Here is a 17,402-nt window from a genome sequence, read left to right as displayed (position 1 = left end):
TTCAATTTCTTCTTCGAATACGGGTAATTTCAGTTCGAAACAGATTTGGCATCCCCAGTCATTAATAAAGTCCAATAAAACTGATAAGCCAAATGACAAAGGGCTGGTGAACACAACTAAGCAATTATTCCATCAGATGAGTTTCTGAGACCCCTTTATGATCACGGACGAAATATTTCGTCCAAACGCCAAATGAATTCAATCCAGTTCTCCGTGTTTTCTTTCCTCTCCCCTCACCGTCGCGAAGTTTTATTGCAACCCTATGAGCCAAAGTTGCTGTTTCCCCCCCTCCCCGTTTTTCTCCATACTCCTGTTAAAGGGCCGCTAAGTGATTTTTTCCCACGTGTAATGCATCTTCCTACCGTATGCATGTAAGCGCGAAAGATAATACGTAGGCTGAAGGTGAATAGCGGTAAATACAGTCGAATCCCGTTTAAACGAACACTTTTTTAATCCCCTCCCCAGATACGTTTAATATGAATAATGCAAAAACATGGAATCCCTTTATAACGAAATTTCATTATAACGAAGTGATTTCTTCGGTCTCTTGGAGTTCGTTATAACGGGATTCGACTGTATACTCTCTTAATATACTTATCTATCATAATGTTTTTGTCTTTTCTATTTAATTTTTCCCCCCTTTTCCTCTTTTTCATCCTTTTTCTAACGCTTGGCTAGGTTAGGACAAGGTCGGCAGATTTTTCGTCGATTCCTCAAACGGAGATCATCCAAATTTTTTGCCAAAAGCTTTTACGTGAAGGGCTTAAGTGTTAGCAAATGCCGTGTGATGTGTATGTTGCGGTAAATGTGATAAATATTGGATATTATGCATAATTTCTAGTCTCGTAATTGTGATAAATTTATCACGGTTATGCGATTATGTTTAGCACTCAAGCGTCTTTGGTAAATTTGAGAAATACTAAAAAATTTGTATGCGTAACGATAATGTTATGAAATGATACGTTATATCGGGGTAGGATCGTGGAATTTGCGAAATGAGAATTCATTATACCGGGGTTACAATAGTAAAATTTGTGAAATAGGAGTTTGTTATATTGAAGTCCGATTGTGGAATTTATGAAATAGAGGTTAATTACATCGAGGTTCGATTGTAGAATTTGTTGAATGAAAGTTTGTTATATTGGGGTCTGTGTTTGCACAAACACTTGTAAAAATTCGTTAAATCAAAGAATTTGTTAAATAAGAGTTCGTTATATCGGATCTGATTTCATAATTCGTCAAATAAGAGTTATTTCAACGATATTAGGAAAAATTCGTTAAATCAGAGTTAATTTTTTCCGGTTCGGAATCCAGCTCGCAATTTGGGTCATCTTATTATGGCTTCTTTATACAAAACGATGCTTGGGTATTATGCATAATTGTCGGTAAAAGTGACAATTTTTTTCACTCTTCATTAAATTTACCAGCGGTAAATGATAAATTTAGGGAAACTTATCAAACTTGCCAAAAAAGGATAGGCAATTATGCATAATAACTGGTCATTATACATAATAATTAGAGATTTTTCGTATTTACCGAAACGAACACACGATTCCGCCCCCCCCCCATTGTTAGAGAGAGGGGTGGAATCTCCCCATCTCTGCCCTGGGCAGATATTATCATTTTTCCCCCCAAAATATTTACTACAGAGTGGGGCTGTATGCGTTGGTACCGCACTGAATTTTCACTACTGATGATTCAAGATTGAGGTTCTTAACCAGGGGTCCTTGAAAAGATTTCAGGAGATCCGTGAGCTGGATGAGAAATCAATTCATTGTTTTACATTGCTGTACGCAGAATATTGTTTTTTAAAAATGGGTTCTTTAACATACTGCCACAAATAGTCTATGGAACACAAAAGATTAAGAAGCCCTGCTTTGAGAATAGACGGTAAAAATGAAAGACATATTTATTCTAAAAATCTGAAGCCAAAGACAATGTATGGAAATGCGTTTTATTTTACAAATGCTCTTTCATATGCAGAATCATCAAAAATGTTTATTGAAATTATTTAGAGACGTGCGGAAATACTCCAAAAACATTATTAGTTTTAATGATCAGCGTATATAGACTCACACTCTTTTATAGTCTTTATCACCAAGAGTGGATGTCATCTTCAGGTTTTGTTTTTTAACACAACAGGCATTTCCTAGTCTTGTTTGCTAACGCAATAGACACCTTCAAGTCTTGTTTACTAACGCAATAGGCACCTCCAAGTCTTGTTTGCTAACGAAATAGACACCTTCAAGTCTTGTTTGCTAACGCAATAGACACCTTCAAGTCTTGTTTGTCTAATGCAACAGGCATCTCCAAGTCTTGTTTGCTAGCATCTCCAAGACAGGCCAAAAATTTGTTATGCCTAGGTTATTGTCGGTCATTAAATAAGATAAGCATCTGCAAGTCTCTTAGATGCTAACGCAATAGATATTTTCAAGTCTTGTTTACTAATAGCCATTTTCAAGTCTTGTTTACTAATAGCCATTTTCAAGTCTTGTTTACTAATAGCCATTTTCAAGTCTTGTTTACTAATAGCCATTTTCAAGTCTTGTTTACTAATAGCCATTTTCAAGTCTTGTTTACTAATAGCCATTTTCAAGTCTTGTTTACTAATAGCCATTTTCAAGTCTTGTTTACTAATAGCCATTTTCAAGTCTTGTTTACTAATAGCCATTTTCAAGTCTTGTTTACTACTAGGCGTTTCCAAGTCTTTTTTTACTACTAGGCGTTTCCAAGTCTTTTTTTACTACTAGGCGTTTCCAAGTCTTGTTTACTAATAGGCATTTCCAAGTCTTAATACACATCTTTAAGTCCCGTTTGCTAGAAGTTGCCCATTGCTAGCATTTTTAAAGTCCCATTTGCTAGAAGTTGCCCATTGCTAGAACTTTTAAAGTCCCGTTTGCTAGAAGTTGCCCATTGCTAGCATATTTCAAGTCTCGTCCGCTAACGCAACAGCCTCAAGGGTTCAAGTCTTGTTTACTAACACAATAGGCCTCTCTAAGTCTTTTTTTGCTAGAAATTGCCTGTCACTAACATTTTCAAGTTTTATTCGCTTATACAAGCATAATTAAGCCAGCCATTTTTGCAGTTCTAACCCATTTTTTAATGGGAAAAATAAACACAAATGATTCTGTTTGTCCGTAATTTAGGTGTCATCGCCAATGACACCATCACTCGGAGGAGAGCCTGTCAATTGCAAGAACCCGCTCGTTCAGTCGATCGTCATTTATTTTCCTTGGAACTATTAAGGTTTTCCATGTACTTCATGGCAGTCATTTCTGCTATCCGCTCCAGTTCTGCATAATCCGATTTGCTTCCGTTGCCGTCATTCGCTGCTGAACTAGCCCTAGAACTGGGATCCGCGTCGGTCCCGTCTGCTGCAGCCCTCTGAGCGCTGTTGGAATAATCAGTCTCACTACGATACCCATTGTTTTGTGGTTCCCCATGGCCCCTGTGGTGGTAACGGTGATGGTCCTGTCCAGCTTTGTGGCTGCGTTCCGGAACACCGTGAGGTTCTTCAGCATGGTTGAACAAGAAAACTGGGGGAGGCTGAAACCAAGGCGGCACTTCCCCGTTGCTCTGCCGTAGAAGTTTTGACACGTACTCGTCGTTGTATAGACGTTTCCTTTTCCTGATCGGTTCTTTAGGTGGGTCACTTCTGATACCGTGGTTCTTTTCGACGTATTCTTTGCTGTCGCTTGCTGCAGCGATGACCTCTGGTGGTTGCGTGATTTTCGGTCGGACAGGTGGCTCAGCAAAAGTTTTCGAATATTGCACCATCATGGCAGGAGGTGGTTCAAGTCTGGTTCCCGTTGATTTCTCCGAATTTTTGAAAAGTTCCATATTTCTAGTGTTTTTACTCAGTTTACCGCTGATGTCTCTCGCCTCATTGAATCGACTTGAACTTCGATGTGGTGAGGGTTTTTCACTTTGATCATGATCAGCCGCCTCTTTCTTGTACAAATTCGGAAAATGCACTTTTGAATTGACGGGATATGTGTTTCTTGAATTCCCTGCAAAAATGTTGGGGCTGGGGACCTTTTTAACGTACAAAGAATGATCTGTAACCATCGGTCTGGTGTGACTTTTCTGGGCCTGAATGGCTCCAAGATCTCCGGGGTAAGATTTCAAGTTTTCGTAAGAATTAATTTTCCGTCCTCGATGGCTCATAAAACCATGTACTGCCATTTTCACGTTTTCCTCGTTTTTGTCAGGATTCGGAGAATTAACCGCTGCCTGCGCGTAAGGTCTGACTACAGGAAATCTGTCGTCAGGAAACCCATTTTCCCAGGGAGGGGACTTGCCAGTATCCTGATGACCGACACTTGCAACTGAAGCTGATGTTTTCTCCACTGGCGCTAGTTTCCTTGCTTGGAAATCTTTGTTGGAGTTCTCATAATTCTGGGACACTGCAGGTGATGTTTGACTGTATGGTCTCACTATAGGGAAATTATGAGAATTGGGTTTGTCGTTATCGCCAAAAAGTGTGTTCGACTGGTATAAACCCATCAAGAAGCTCAAGTTTTCCAACGCATCTGCTTCAGACATTTGCGATGGATCCGTCTGCCTTTTCTTCTGTTTCTGGATCTTTTTCGCTGTCTGACCATAAGGTCTTATTTGGGTGAAATGCCAAGGCATGTTCATTTTATACCTCTTAGGGTCATTTGGCGTACGAGAGGTGTATCCGGTATTTCCATCGTCGGGGAACATGAAGGGTGATAGGAACAGCCTGTTACTTTTCTGCTCCTTAGGCCTTGTTTTCACAGACGAAGCCGGTCTTTTGGCGAGACCACGTAGCATTCCTCTCTTGTGACTTTTCTGGTCTATTACGCTGACTAAGCCACTGTTTCTGATTCCAACGCGCTTGAGTCTCTCATTAGCATCATTTATGGATTCCTTATGCACTGGGTTTATCAAGCTATTCTTATGGGGACGATGTCCAACATTGTGTTCGGCAGTACTTTCGGCAGATTTTAGTTGTGTCCATCTGCTAGACTCATCTTCGTTGGAGGCACTGGACTTCAAATTATCCCGCTGGTGCTCAATAGTGCTTTCCGTATCCCCTGAACGATCGAATGTAGATTTCTCTCCCCTGTTGCTGTCAGGTATTGCTTTCCTTGTACTGGCTGTAGTTGGTTTAGGGAACCGCTTGATCGGCCTACGTAGCTTGATAATGCGTGTTATCCTGGATGGGCCTCTCAATGAAGCGATTATAGTTCGATTCATTTTTTGCGGCTTATCACTTTGGCTGGAATAGCTGACAGTTTCTGTAGCGGTCCTATTAGACAAGTTATCGCTTTCCGAAGTAGGCTTGCGATAAATTTTACGCACAACTGCCTTCATTCTGGGCACTTCGTCTGGACGAATAGCTTGATTATTTTCAGGTATTGATGATCTGCTTGAGCTCGTTTCGTGAACATTCGAAGAATCCTTGTCATTGAAGTCGGTCATCGTTTCGTCTGGTCGATGAAAAGTCGATGGGTGACCCTGTATGAAAAACTGCACGGACTGCATGTTATTTTCTGGCCTCTTTTTGATGTAACTCTCCGAACTCTCTTCCAAATGAGGCTCTATACGCTCCGTCGATCGAGATTCGTATTTGCCTACGTTCGGCCTTCTTCCGCCATAGATTTCAGCCGTCTTAAAGGCAGCCCCAGTTTGTGTCTGGATCTGTTTCCCGAGATTTTCACGGTGGAGTTCAGGTTTAGATGATTCATATTTCTTCCATAAATTCGTTGGTTTTGACGGAGACTTTCCACTCTTTCTTTCTCTTAATGCTATCTTTTGCCCCCGGTTCGACCACAAGCTTACTTGCACTTTAGGGTCAGTTTCCTTACTACCTGCAGAATCTTCGGTGATGGAGGATGGATCTTCTGATTTTGGTTCTGAATCTACCGACGCTGTAGTTTTTCCGTTATCTTCACTAGATTGCTCAGTTGGTAGGGAAACAGCATCTCTTTCTTCATCTGAATCTTTGTTCATTTGATGGTGCTTGCTGTCAACGCTTTTGTCTTCATTCGAATCTTCCAAACTTGATTGAGTAGGTTCAAAACTTTTTAACTTCAAATTATCTTCATTTTCATTCTTGTATGGTTTGTTTAATGCTTTATAACTTTCGTGGTCTTTCAAGAAGAAACTATTACCCGTTGTCGGGTCTAATAACCACGCCGGATAGTTACGTAATGGGTATGTCTTCTTGACTATTGGGTGCTGGTCAGAGTCATTTGGTATCGATTCTCCTTTGGTCTTCGATTCTTCATCATGTGACTGTTTGCTTCCGATAGATTCGGTAGATTCTTCTGATACGCTTCCCTCGCTAACTGCAGGTTGCTTTTCAATGCTCGAAACATCATGTTCTCTGTTATGTTCCGTTGAAGGAGTAACCGTCTGATACGAACTTTGCGGTTGGGTGAAGAAACTATAGTAGACGTTATTTAAGAATTTACTTTTCGTTATCGGTTCTATACTCGATGCAGTCGTTTTCCTCAACCCGAATATCCTAGGCTTCTTCGTTTTGATCGAAGTTTCCCATTTGTTGTCACTTGATATCCTCAAACCTTTCCTTCTCGGATCGAAAGTGGTTGTAATGGCTTTTACTGCCCGTTGGCGTCCTTTATTCCTATGTTCCGTGTGTTTTTTACGCCACTGCCACTGGGGGAATAATTTAGCATTTTCATCGTACCACTGGCTCGATTTCTTGCAGTCGACTCTGTACCACCAGTCACAGGTCATGAGATGCTGGTTGAATCGAAGCGAGCTCGGACACGAGAAAGAGTGCTTTCCACCGCTTTCGAGACACAAATGGAAAACCTGCAGAATTAACAAGCACTTTTAAAAATGAGAAATAATAGGTTAAATAACGAACTGAATACGAATTGCACTCAATCACAAAAAAATGTTGGAGTAAAAATCATTTCCTCACCTGGCAGTCGGTTTCCAAATCCGCATAGTATCCAAAATATTTCTGATTCTTGCATCTGAAGTTGGTCTTCTGGATTGGTTTCGATGTCGGATGAATCAAATGATTCAGCTGACCTGCAGGGCTCGCAGGGCTGCTTCTATCTAATCCACTGTTACGTTTCTGGTTCTCACTGAACAGTTCGATGGAAACACCGCTCCTGTACATGGGCTTCCTTTCGAATACTTTGACCGCGGCCGGTTGCGGAGCTGTCAGTGAGTTCCTATAGCGTACGTGAGGTGGTTTGATTGATTTTCTGCTCCCTGTACTGATTTCACTTGACATCGGCACCGGAATCATTTTCTCGGAGGATTTGGAGGTATCGTCTTCAGACGAACTGGCATCTTTGTTACGAGGTACAACAGATGTGTAGGTGGACTTTGGAACTTTCTTTACGGTGAGTCGGGCTGGCGTTTTGACGACCATCGGTGCAGTAAATTTGTAGGAAAAACTTTTGTTGTGGTCCATTGTGTTATTGGCAATACCATTGTATGCTTTTCGATTTGTAACACCGCCTCTGTAGTTCGTATTTTCTTCTGTTCTTGAACTCTCCTGCCCTGTAATATCTGGTTTGACGCTTTTGTACCGTTTCGAACCCCGGCTACCATTTTTTCCGTCTTTCTTTTGATAGGCATATTTGAAAGAGTTTACGTCAGGCACATTTGTGACGGTTTTGGTTATCTCCCCACTGTCAGTGACGTTTCCCGATTTCGTGCCAGATAACCTGAGCAGTTCGTACCGAGTGTACAAAGGATCGATGTCGTAAAGGGATTTCTCTTTGACTTGGGTCCTACGTCGGAGGATACCTCGACGTTTATTGATGCTTCTCACCGGAGGGATAATTGTTGACGCTTTCGGTTGGTCAAGCTGCGTTTCTGTTCTTTCGACTGGGAACTGGCTGACATATTCACTGCTGACCATCGAAGTCAGGGGACCAATATTTTCAGTGGCGACTTCTCTTGTAACCGAATAATTTTCTGTTGTTAAAATGCCCGTTTCGTAACGTCCATTTGAACTACGGTCCTGGATAGGTCTGGTTACACGTGGAAGCCTGCTTGATGGCCGCTTCATGTTCCTAGTATTATGACCAGACCTTCCTGCGCCTGAATTTCGCTTGTCGTCGCTGTTTGCCCGGTCATCTATCTTACTGAATACGGCTGTTAATTGGCTGTTGGAGGAATCGTTATCGAGAGGATTCTCCTTACTAGATTCAACAGCACGTTTTGGTCTTCGTCTCTCATTTCGAAGCGGTTTATTCCAAGAAGGCTCCTGGGATCGATGCTTCTTGCTATAAGATGGTGGTGCCGTAATTATATAAACGGCATTGTCCCGTTTTTTATTTGGTTCAAGTGACAGCGTGTCAATCTTCATGCGGGATCGTCCGGAAACACCGTCGGATGTGCTTTCGTCGTCGTTCCACTGCAAATCCAAAGATGTTTCGAAACCACGTTTCCCGTCTCCTATCTGGGACACGATAAACGCGCTGTCGTTGTTAAGTTTTGTAAATCCACCGAACCGTCTGAATTCATGAATGAAAAATAAATCATGTTTCGTGTTGCCTTTCTGCTGCTGTCTCTGACTATCATCTATGGTTCTGTGAGGCTTCTTTCCGACATTTTTGTTACGGACACCTTGAGAACCGTAAGCCAGGAATTTCTTATCAACGTTCTCCAAGACTTCTACTGGCCGGGGTACGAAAAGCTCATTGCTGCCTGGTGAATTCCAGTCTTGGTGTCCTTGGTAGTGTTGGTCTCGAGTATGCTTCTCTGGACTAAGACTAACAGGTTTCTTATTTTGTTCGTGGGAACTTTTCAGTCCACCTCGTTTGTAGAAAATCCTGGTGAAGCCGGTGTTGTCATCATCTTTCCAGGGTTTCTTTTCAGTAATGTGTGATGATTCGTTTTTCAAACCTTTGGGTTCGGTCAAGCGACTTGGAAAAGTGAAATCGTACATGAAATCAACTCCGTTGTTGGTCTTTGTATCAAAACTGTTTCCTGTGTGTTTTTCATTCCCAGCATGTGGTGGAAACGGTTCTATGTCGTGCAAGTCATCGATACTGGTCACGATTGGATTATATTTCCCTGGAATGTTTCCATTTTGTAAATGGAGGGCATTGGGGTCGATAGTTTTTGGCGCATTTATTGATTTCCCATAATTTGGCTTCTTGGCAGAGCTGTCATCGCTATTTGTTTCATGTCTGACATTGCCATCTATCCCATCATCGACTGCTGAAACCTCAAAGGTTTCCTTTCCCGATTGATGGATGCCAGCATCCTTCGCTTTCTCACAAATACGCTTTAATAGCGTTTTGTCACTGAAATCAATGTTCGGAATGATTTTTTTACCTTTGTCCCATGGTTTACCGTTTCCGAAACTGACTACACCAGTTTTTGCTGGGATAAAATGTTCTGGTTCAACTTCGTATCGTGGATTCTCCGTGGATGTCACGTGTGGCTCAGTCTTTAATGGAGGCTGGAGCTTTCGTGTTGGTAGCCTCTTTGGATACGTTAACTCAGGGATGACGTGCTGCTTTGGGCCGTAAGCGTTTGATGTTCTGTTACTAATTGTTTCGAAATCTTTTCTGTTATTCGACTCGTGGTGTTTAAACGAATTCAAAGGAGATTGTGACCTATTAGTATCACTCGAAGTGTCATCGGTGATGACAGCAGTCTCACGAGCTTTCCACCATTCACCTGCTTTCCTATCATAATCTTTCTTGAGCCCTTTGGAATGCTTTTTGTGTGAATCGAATGTTACAGTGGAATGATTCGTAAGCTCCACCTGTATTTTCTTTGGAATGACTTCGAGATCTTCGAACCGTTTCTCCGATTTCCATACGACTTTCGGCTTGGTACTAGGCATTTCTCCTGGATTTTCTGACTCATCTGTGCTTTGTTGTTCTTCTCCGTTTATTTCAGATTTCGATGCGGGTTTTGGACCTAAAGGAAGTCTGCCAAATAGTTTTGGCATCGTTGTCGTAATTGGCGGTGTTGATGAACCTGAAAAAAAAAGTAGTTTTGAGCGATTTTTCAAAACTGGTTTTTTTTTTGAAAAAAAAAATTGTGCTCTTTTCAAAAAGAGTACTAAAGTATTTTTTCCAGGTAATAGTGCAACCACTGGACTGAAAGAATTCCCGACGACGCGACGAGTCCGTTGATACTGCCCTCAATGGATTTATACCTGGTTTAAATCTATCGTCAACGTTCTCTTACGATATTCAGCTTGCGTATACAGTCAAACCTCGTTAATGAGTCACTCTTGGGAGAGCAAAAATATGACTTGATAAGCGGAGTGACTCGTTAAACGGAGTAAGCCATAGCTGTGCCAATTCCTGCCTGAGGATAATTGGGACTTCCAAAAAGTGATCCGGTAAGCGGAGTGACGTGTTAACCGGGTGACGCACTAACGAGGTTTGACTGTATACTCTTTACTGACGATGTTGGTTTTTTTTAGAGTACTCTGCTAACAACATTTTTTTATTAATATTTAGCTGTTAATACTGTATGAAAATGTTCTATTTGACACAATGCTTTCCTACGATACTCAGTTGTATCATAACTAAGGTGTCCAATATCGTTTTCTCACAGTTTTCCTAATGAATCATTTGTTTAGCCCAGCTGGTTTAAAACCAGCTTTTCTAAACTTAGCTGGTTTACTTTAAAACACGTTTTTGAATAATTTAGAATTGAGCCGCAAACACAGTCCAAAGTTAGCCAGTTAACACATTTCTTTTCAATTATTAGCCAATAATGTTTTTTTTAAAGCTCTCCAACTAACAACGTATTAAAACTACAATACATATTTAATTATCAACGGTTTTCTAAATGCACATCTAACCCCAATGATTTCAAAAAATTTTACAATCTAAGATGATGATTTCATTTATATTTCAGCAAACAGCTTTATTCTTACAATACTGATTTGAAAATGCTTAGTTCTCCACAGGCCATTTTATAAGAAATTTAAACTGGTGGGACACTAGAAAAAAGGTCACTTGAAGCTAGGGCACTCTAGTTTTGTGCTACTACACTGATGTTTATCTATCTATATTGCTCTGAAATAGAATGTTTCAACCCCGGCATCTGATGACATCCCGGTAACTTTAGATCCTTTCTACTCCAAGGGTTATATAACTAAATCGTTTTCACTTTAATGAGCATAAAAAAAAAATCAATCAATGGTCATATCCTCCGCCATCCTCCTTCTGTTCTTTGCCTGACTTTTCATGAGAGCGAAAGACCTATTCCAGAGAAGTCGGTCCCTGGAAAACTTATCTTATTCAAGGAAACAGTTATTTTCCGGATATTATGCTGAGGTAAGCTCGGAAAGAAAAGTCATCACATCTCCGCCGGGACTCGAACCCAGGCCCTCTTGCATACCGGGCAAGCATGCTACCATCTACACCACTGGAGACACATGAATCTGCCTTCCTAATTTCACGCACTGTGTCGTGAGGCGCTGAAGTAGAGGCATTAGTAGCCTCTCTTAACTTCAGGAAATGGCCCCCGGGTGGGACGGTTTAGAGAGATATAGATGGCTTTTTTCTCAGCCAGAGATATCAAGGAAACAGTTATTTTCCGGATATTATGCTGAGGTGAGCTCGGAAAAAAAAGTCATCACGTCTCCGCCGGGACTCGAACCCAGGCCCTCTTGCATATCGGGCAAGCATGCTACCTTGATATCTCTGGCTGAGAAAAAAGCCATCTATATTTCTTATCTTATTCAGTTGAAATTTCCTTTCCCTTCTTGAAAAAAAAAAATCAGTCATAAAAATATCGGCCTCGCAAATGGCGAAATCTTTTGCGTGAGTATTTTTCTTTGGCTCTCTTCATATTGGTAGGATTTGAAGTTGAATCTGCTTCGGGAAAACAAGAAAAAGGCTTTGCTCCACCAGTGGTCATTTTTTGTCTTCACTGGTGGGGCAAATAGAAAGGCTCGTAGGGCAAAATCCCCACCAGTTAATATGTAAAAAAAAGGCTTGGTTCTCCAACTAACAGTAACTTAAATCAGTTAGCTATAACTCAGCTATCAACGTTTTTAAAGTTGCTTCAAAAAACCACTTTTTTTTTCACAATATTTATCTGGCAATGTGTAATCAAACTACTCCAGCTAACAACGTTTCCAAAATACAAAACTTTTCATTTAATGTCAGTTTTTTCAATGCTCAAAAACACAATGTTTTTTTAAAATGATTTCAATGTAACCACTTTTTATCATAATACTCTTATGACTATGCTTCATCAAAGTACCTTGGTTAACAAAGTTTTCAAAATACAATACGTATTCAATGAAGGATGGCTTTTAAATTCTCATCTACCAATGTTTCTTAAACGCTCGGCGAACAATCTTCTCTTTCAAATTACTTTAGCAAAGAACATTTTCCCACGATATTCATATGACAATGCTTCACTTATGTACTTCAGCTAACAACGTTTTCTCACTACTCTCAACTGACAACCATGGCCCCCACATCCTGGAGCAGGGCCCTTATGCTGGGATTTTTTGCTGGCTCCCACCCACACTTTCACGGGCCCCTTTATGATGAATTTATAGCGTGAAAAAGCAAAAAAATAGTGAAAATCGTCCCGGGCCGCAGAAATGGAGCCTTTTCAGCCCATCCCTTGGAGGCCATGCTGATAACGTTTTAAAAGTATGAAACTTTTCAATTAACGACAGTTCTGCAAGCACTCAGCTAACAATGCTTTTCAGACGCTCGACTAAAAATGCTTTTTAAATGGTCGGCTAATAATGCTTCAACAAAGCTCTTCAGCTAACAACGTTTTCTTACAACACAATGCCTTTTTTCTTGCAATACTCGTTTGACTATGCCTTATCAACGTACTCTAGCTGACAGCGTTTCAAAAATGCAAATAATAACTTTTTAAGTGCTCATATTTAACAACATTTTCTCACAACACTCATCTAATGACTATCTTCCTACGCTCAGTTAACGCCTCTTGTTCACAATACCACGAGTTAATCAAATATGTGAACATTGCTCAATGAAATCCAAGTACTTATTAATAACATCATCGCTTTCGGATATTATCTAAAAACAGCTAACTATCGGATTAATTTAAATCCAAGAAATTCTATTCTTATTTCTATCCGTATATTTTGGGTGAATAAACTCATTAATGAAAAGAAAAATCATTTCGTGCTTGTCTTCATAACACTGAAAAAAAAAAAGAAAGTAGAAGATAGAAAAGGTAAGAAAGCAAAAGGAGAAAGAAACACTTTCAATTACCTCCGTAATCCGTTCCGCTTTGCTTCTTCAGAAATGGATCTTTAGTTGTGTTTCTATAAGTCGTTGACGGTAAACCTCTCGAGAAACTCTTCTTCTTACCTTTCGGTGATACGTCACCGTGCTTCCTTGATCTCTGGGTGTCACCAAAATCCCGTATGTCTTTTGATTTATCACTGTTCTCACTACCGTGAGATTTCCTCGAACCGAAGGCGTCATCGGCAAGGTCATAGTGATTCCCGATTTTCGTATCATATGGGTGTCTAACGTATGCATCACCTAAGTTGTGGCTGAATTCGTCTGTCACATCGTGGTCATCAGGTTTAATTGGGATCTGAGTGTCACCGGTACCTTCTGGAGGGTCTTGATTATCTTTAGTGGGATGCTCGATCTTCTCGTTGTTTCGATCGTTAGTCTTTAAGCCGAAAGTACCCAGACTGTCTTCAGGAGGATGTAAGGATTTAGACCCATACGAGTCGTCGGAATTGCTTGAGCCGTGAATGTCAGCGATACCTTGAAAGTCTTGAGTGTTTCCAGGTTCGATGTCATGGCCATTTTCATTGTTGTCGTTACTGTCAGGTTTTTGTGTGGATTGTTCGTCAGTTTCGGTAGAATCATTGATATCGACGACCTCTTCTTCACCTCTCTTCCACCTTCTCTTATCATGGTGATAACGATAACTACCCAGACGCCTATTTCTGTATTGGTCAGCTGTATCGGTGGGTTTCTTCCAACTCAGGTCGGTGTGTTCTGCGTTGAGGTACCCGATATCTGACTCGAAATTGTCGTTTACGGCTTTTCTCATCTCACTGGGAACGGTTCTCGTGCCAGAAACGTTATTCACCCGTTTCAATTTGCCATATAGATGTTGTACATCATATGTTGTGTCTTGGGATGTCTCAATTGAATCGGGATGTACCTTCTTCGCTGAAGAAACGCTCGAGGCCTGAAACGTTAATGCCGAAGATGGTGTTGTCGTTTCATCTGTGATATCAGGACTCTTTGTTGCGTAAAAGTCCGAGACTACTGAATGTTCTTCTTGGGTTCCGGTCGTTATAGGATCTATGTCCTTCTTGTGGAGCCTGACAGAACTGGGCAACACGTCGTTGGATATCCGCGTGCTGTCTCGAAAATAATTGCTGTTGTACACAGAATCCTCTGGCATTCTTCTGATTGGACTTGGCTGGAGGACCAGTTCAAAGCCATGGGCTGTTTCTGTCGTGTTTACTCTAGTAATTTCATCGAGTACGTTCTCGTCGTAGACCTGACTAGAATTGTTGTCATGAGTAGAAATGTTGTCATGCAAAAAATCTTGTTTCGTGTTGTAACCAGTATCCAAGTATTCGTTCCTTGCTTCGACAGCTCGATTCGAAATTTGTGCGTTGTTCATACCGTTTCTCCGACCGTAGTCCGGTTTTCGTGGAATTACCTTTCTTGTCCTGGTCATTTTGTCGGTTCTTCTGGATATGATGTCTCTTGTTTGATGTGGCAAATGACTAGAGGGGTTATGATCACCATATTCATCACCGTCCATTCTTCGTGTTAGGCTCGATAGCGAAAGATTGACGTTTCCGTCATCTCCAGAAATTCCATTATCGTGATATATCTCAGATGTTTCGTTATGGATATCTGCATTAGTTATTGGCAACACAATGCTTTCGTTTTGCCCTACGATGATATTGTGATGATATTCCGTTGTCGTCACATCGGGCTTTAGCGTGTGGTCACCGACAACATTTTCTCCAGCCGATTCACTGTTCATCGTTTTCGACCCTCGATCGTCGTTGGTAGTATCGGGCAAACGTTCGTTCGACTGGCTTTTATGTCTGGATTTCCTGGATTTCATAGCAATCCTCTCACTCCTCCAGCTTCCAGGTGTTACTACTGACATTTTTAGATGTTTCTCTCGTCCATGGCCATCAAAGCTGTCTTTCTCTTTCAGCTTCCCATTGCTGTTACGTCTCGCGATTTTCATCCCGATAGTTGTTTTTTCAGTTGTCGTGTAGTATCCGAAGTTCAACATCTGAGCAGTGCTCAGAGTGCCGTCGATTATTTCGACATCCGAGTCGATTACGACCGACGGGGTAGTCGTTGTTGTAGATACAACGTTAAAGTCTACTTTTTCCCATGGTGATGATGATGGCACTTTTTTCGGTCCCGCTGGACTCCGAAGTCCAAATGATTGTTCGTTTGTGGCATTTTTGTTCAAGCTGCCTCTACCCTGAAACTGTACAATAAATTTTAATATTTATTCTTTTTTTAACATCATTCATTACAATCAATTTTATTATTATACTAGCTATAATACCCGGCGCTGCCCTGGTTTTCTTTAATGAGGCTTTTTGGATCACGTGATATATATCCCTCTTACTTTGAGGGACATGCAAACCATGTCTAAGTTAACCAATATGGCGACTTCTTGCGCGACTCATGAAATAAACAAATCTAGATTTAAAGAAACATAGAAACGAATATGTTTTTTTCTTTTTTAAGGGGCGCTAAGTATTTCGATTTCCCCCTCTTGAACTTCAAGTTATCTATTTCTGCCTTAATTAAAGCTGTTTTTCGATCCACTTTTTAGGGGCCCATAATTAATTTTAAAATATCCTAACCCACATGAATTTATGCAGTTGAATACCAAAAGACAATACGGAGACATTAATTTTCATATTTGATAAGATATAAATAAAAAGTTGAAATCAATGTTATTACATGGATATCCAACTCAAAAGTAGGCCCGGCTAATTACTTCATATTTAATCTCCTGGGCTTCGTATATCTCTAAGCGAACTGAATATTTCAAAAATCGAGAATTCTATGCAATTTTTAAAATTATTGATGTGACAGAAAACCCCACCAAATTTCCGCATTTCTACAGTAAAATCGGCAATTTTAACACTGATTTCTATGGGGATCATCTTTTGCCTGACCCTCAAAGTGATGCTGATGATGATTCTGACGTCTATTCAAAAAGCCTCATTACTGGGAGTATTGAAAATGTGGCAAACCATTATAGAGGCATATACTATTATGCATATACATAATACTAACAGGATTAGAGAAGTGACAAACCACTGTAAAGGCATATGCACATCTGAAACGCATTGCTAGGGAACCACGGTAACCAAAGTAAACGTTCCGAAAGTGATTGTTGAGTTCCAAAAACCATTGTTACCCGACAGTTTTTTGCCCGTTTGGGGCATTTGCCTTGCTCTGACGAAATTTTAAAGTAGCCTATCGTTCAAGTCGGGTCCCATTTGGTATATATGCAAAATTTGGCGACGATCGATCTAAAATTGTACATTTGTATAGAGAACATACACACACACACACACAGACAGAAAATCAATTTTATATATATAGATGAAATGATTCTTACGTCAGATGTTGGATATACCCTTGTTCTATCTTTCTTTCAAAAAATTATTTTGAGCTTTTTGTGCGCCATTTTTAATTTTTTGGAAAATCGTATCCAACAATACTCATGTAAAAAAAAATATTAATTAGTAAAGATTCTACGAGGAATTAATAAATATTTTCTTCTTAAATTAGAGCGAGATTCAAAATGATTAATTAATTCACTCTTTTTTTTTTAGCATTTTCGCTTCTGTAAAGTGAATTTTTTTCTCGTTGCTAGTTGTGAAAAAACTATTGCAAGTATGTAGGATGCAAATTCTAAAATTAATATATATACGTATACACTGTCGGACTCTTTCGATTATAACAAACACGGATGTTACGAATTTCCACGTATAACGAAGTTTTTAATTTACCGTGAATTTCGTTTTGCTTATCTATGCTTATCAAGAGGGTACTAATATAACGATGTTCACGTACAACGAATATTTTCGCCGTTTTTTCCGTAAAAAACAGGTCCAACTGTATAACTCATAAGCCAAGGAAAGGGGGTCATTCAAGTATTACGTCAACATCGAGGGGGGGGGGGGGTGTTTGGATTTGCTGACTTTTGATGACAAGGGAGGGAGGGGGGTTTGAAGGTTTCTTACGCGTCATCAACCACCCCTTTTTGAAGATATGAAATATTCTCAGCTGCTGATGAAATTTCGCTGACAAGGGGGGGGGGGGTCAAAAATGGCTGAAAATCTGCTTACGTAATACTTGAATGGCGGCAAATAGAAAAATTCTTTTCACCAAAAACCGTTTACATGGACCGGCACTTCAATCCCAACTTTTCAGGTGTCG

The 17,402-nt window shown here is 40.4% G+C and overlaps 1 protein-coding gene across 1 annotated transcript in view; it reads right to left on the bottom strand.

The window, feature by feature from the left end:
* Positions 1–1,935: 1,935 nt before the first annotated feature.
* Positions 1,936–17,402, bottom strand: part of LOC149079169 (uncharacterized) — a 33,542-nt gene continuing 18,075 nt past the window's right edge. The window contains exons 4-6 of the mRNA XM_089240073.1: positions 13,203–15,426; positions 6,920–9,954; positions 1,936–6,807 (exon numbers count right to left, since the gene is read on the bottom strand). Of these exons, the coding sequence (XP_089096199.1) occupies positions 3,220–6,807; positions 6,920–9,954; positions 13,203–15,426 (8,847 nt within the window). The 3' untranslated portion in view covers positions 1,936–3,219. The remainder of the gene's footprint in view (positions 6,808–6,919; positions 9,955–13,202; positions 15,427–17,402) is intronic.

This window comes from Pholcus phalangioides, unplaced genomic scaffold, assembly GCF_987345545.1.
Source record: "Pholcus phalangioides strain wild (caught in Gottingen) unplaced genomic scaffold, Ppha-v1.0 ptg000012l_1, whole genome shotgun sequence".
Classification (NCBI taxonomy): Eukaryota; Metazoa; Arthropoda; class Arachnida; order Araneae; family Pholcidae; genus Pholcus; species Pholcus phalangioides.
The sequence above is the reverse complement of the archived record's forward strand: the minus strand, read 5'-3'. Positions and strand labels throughout refer to the sequence as shown.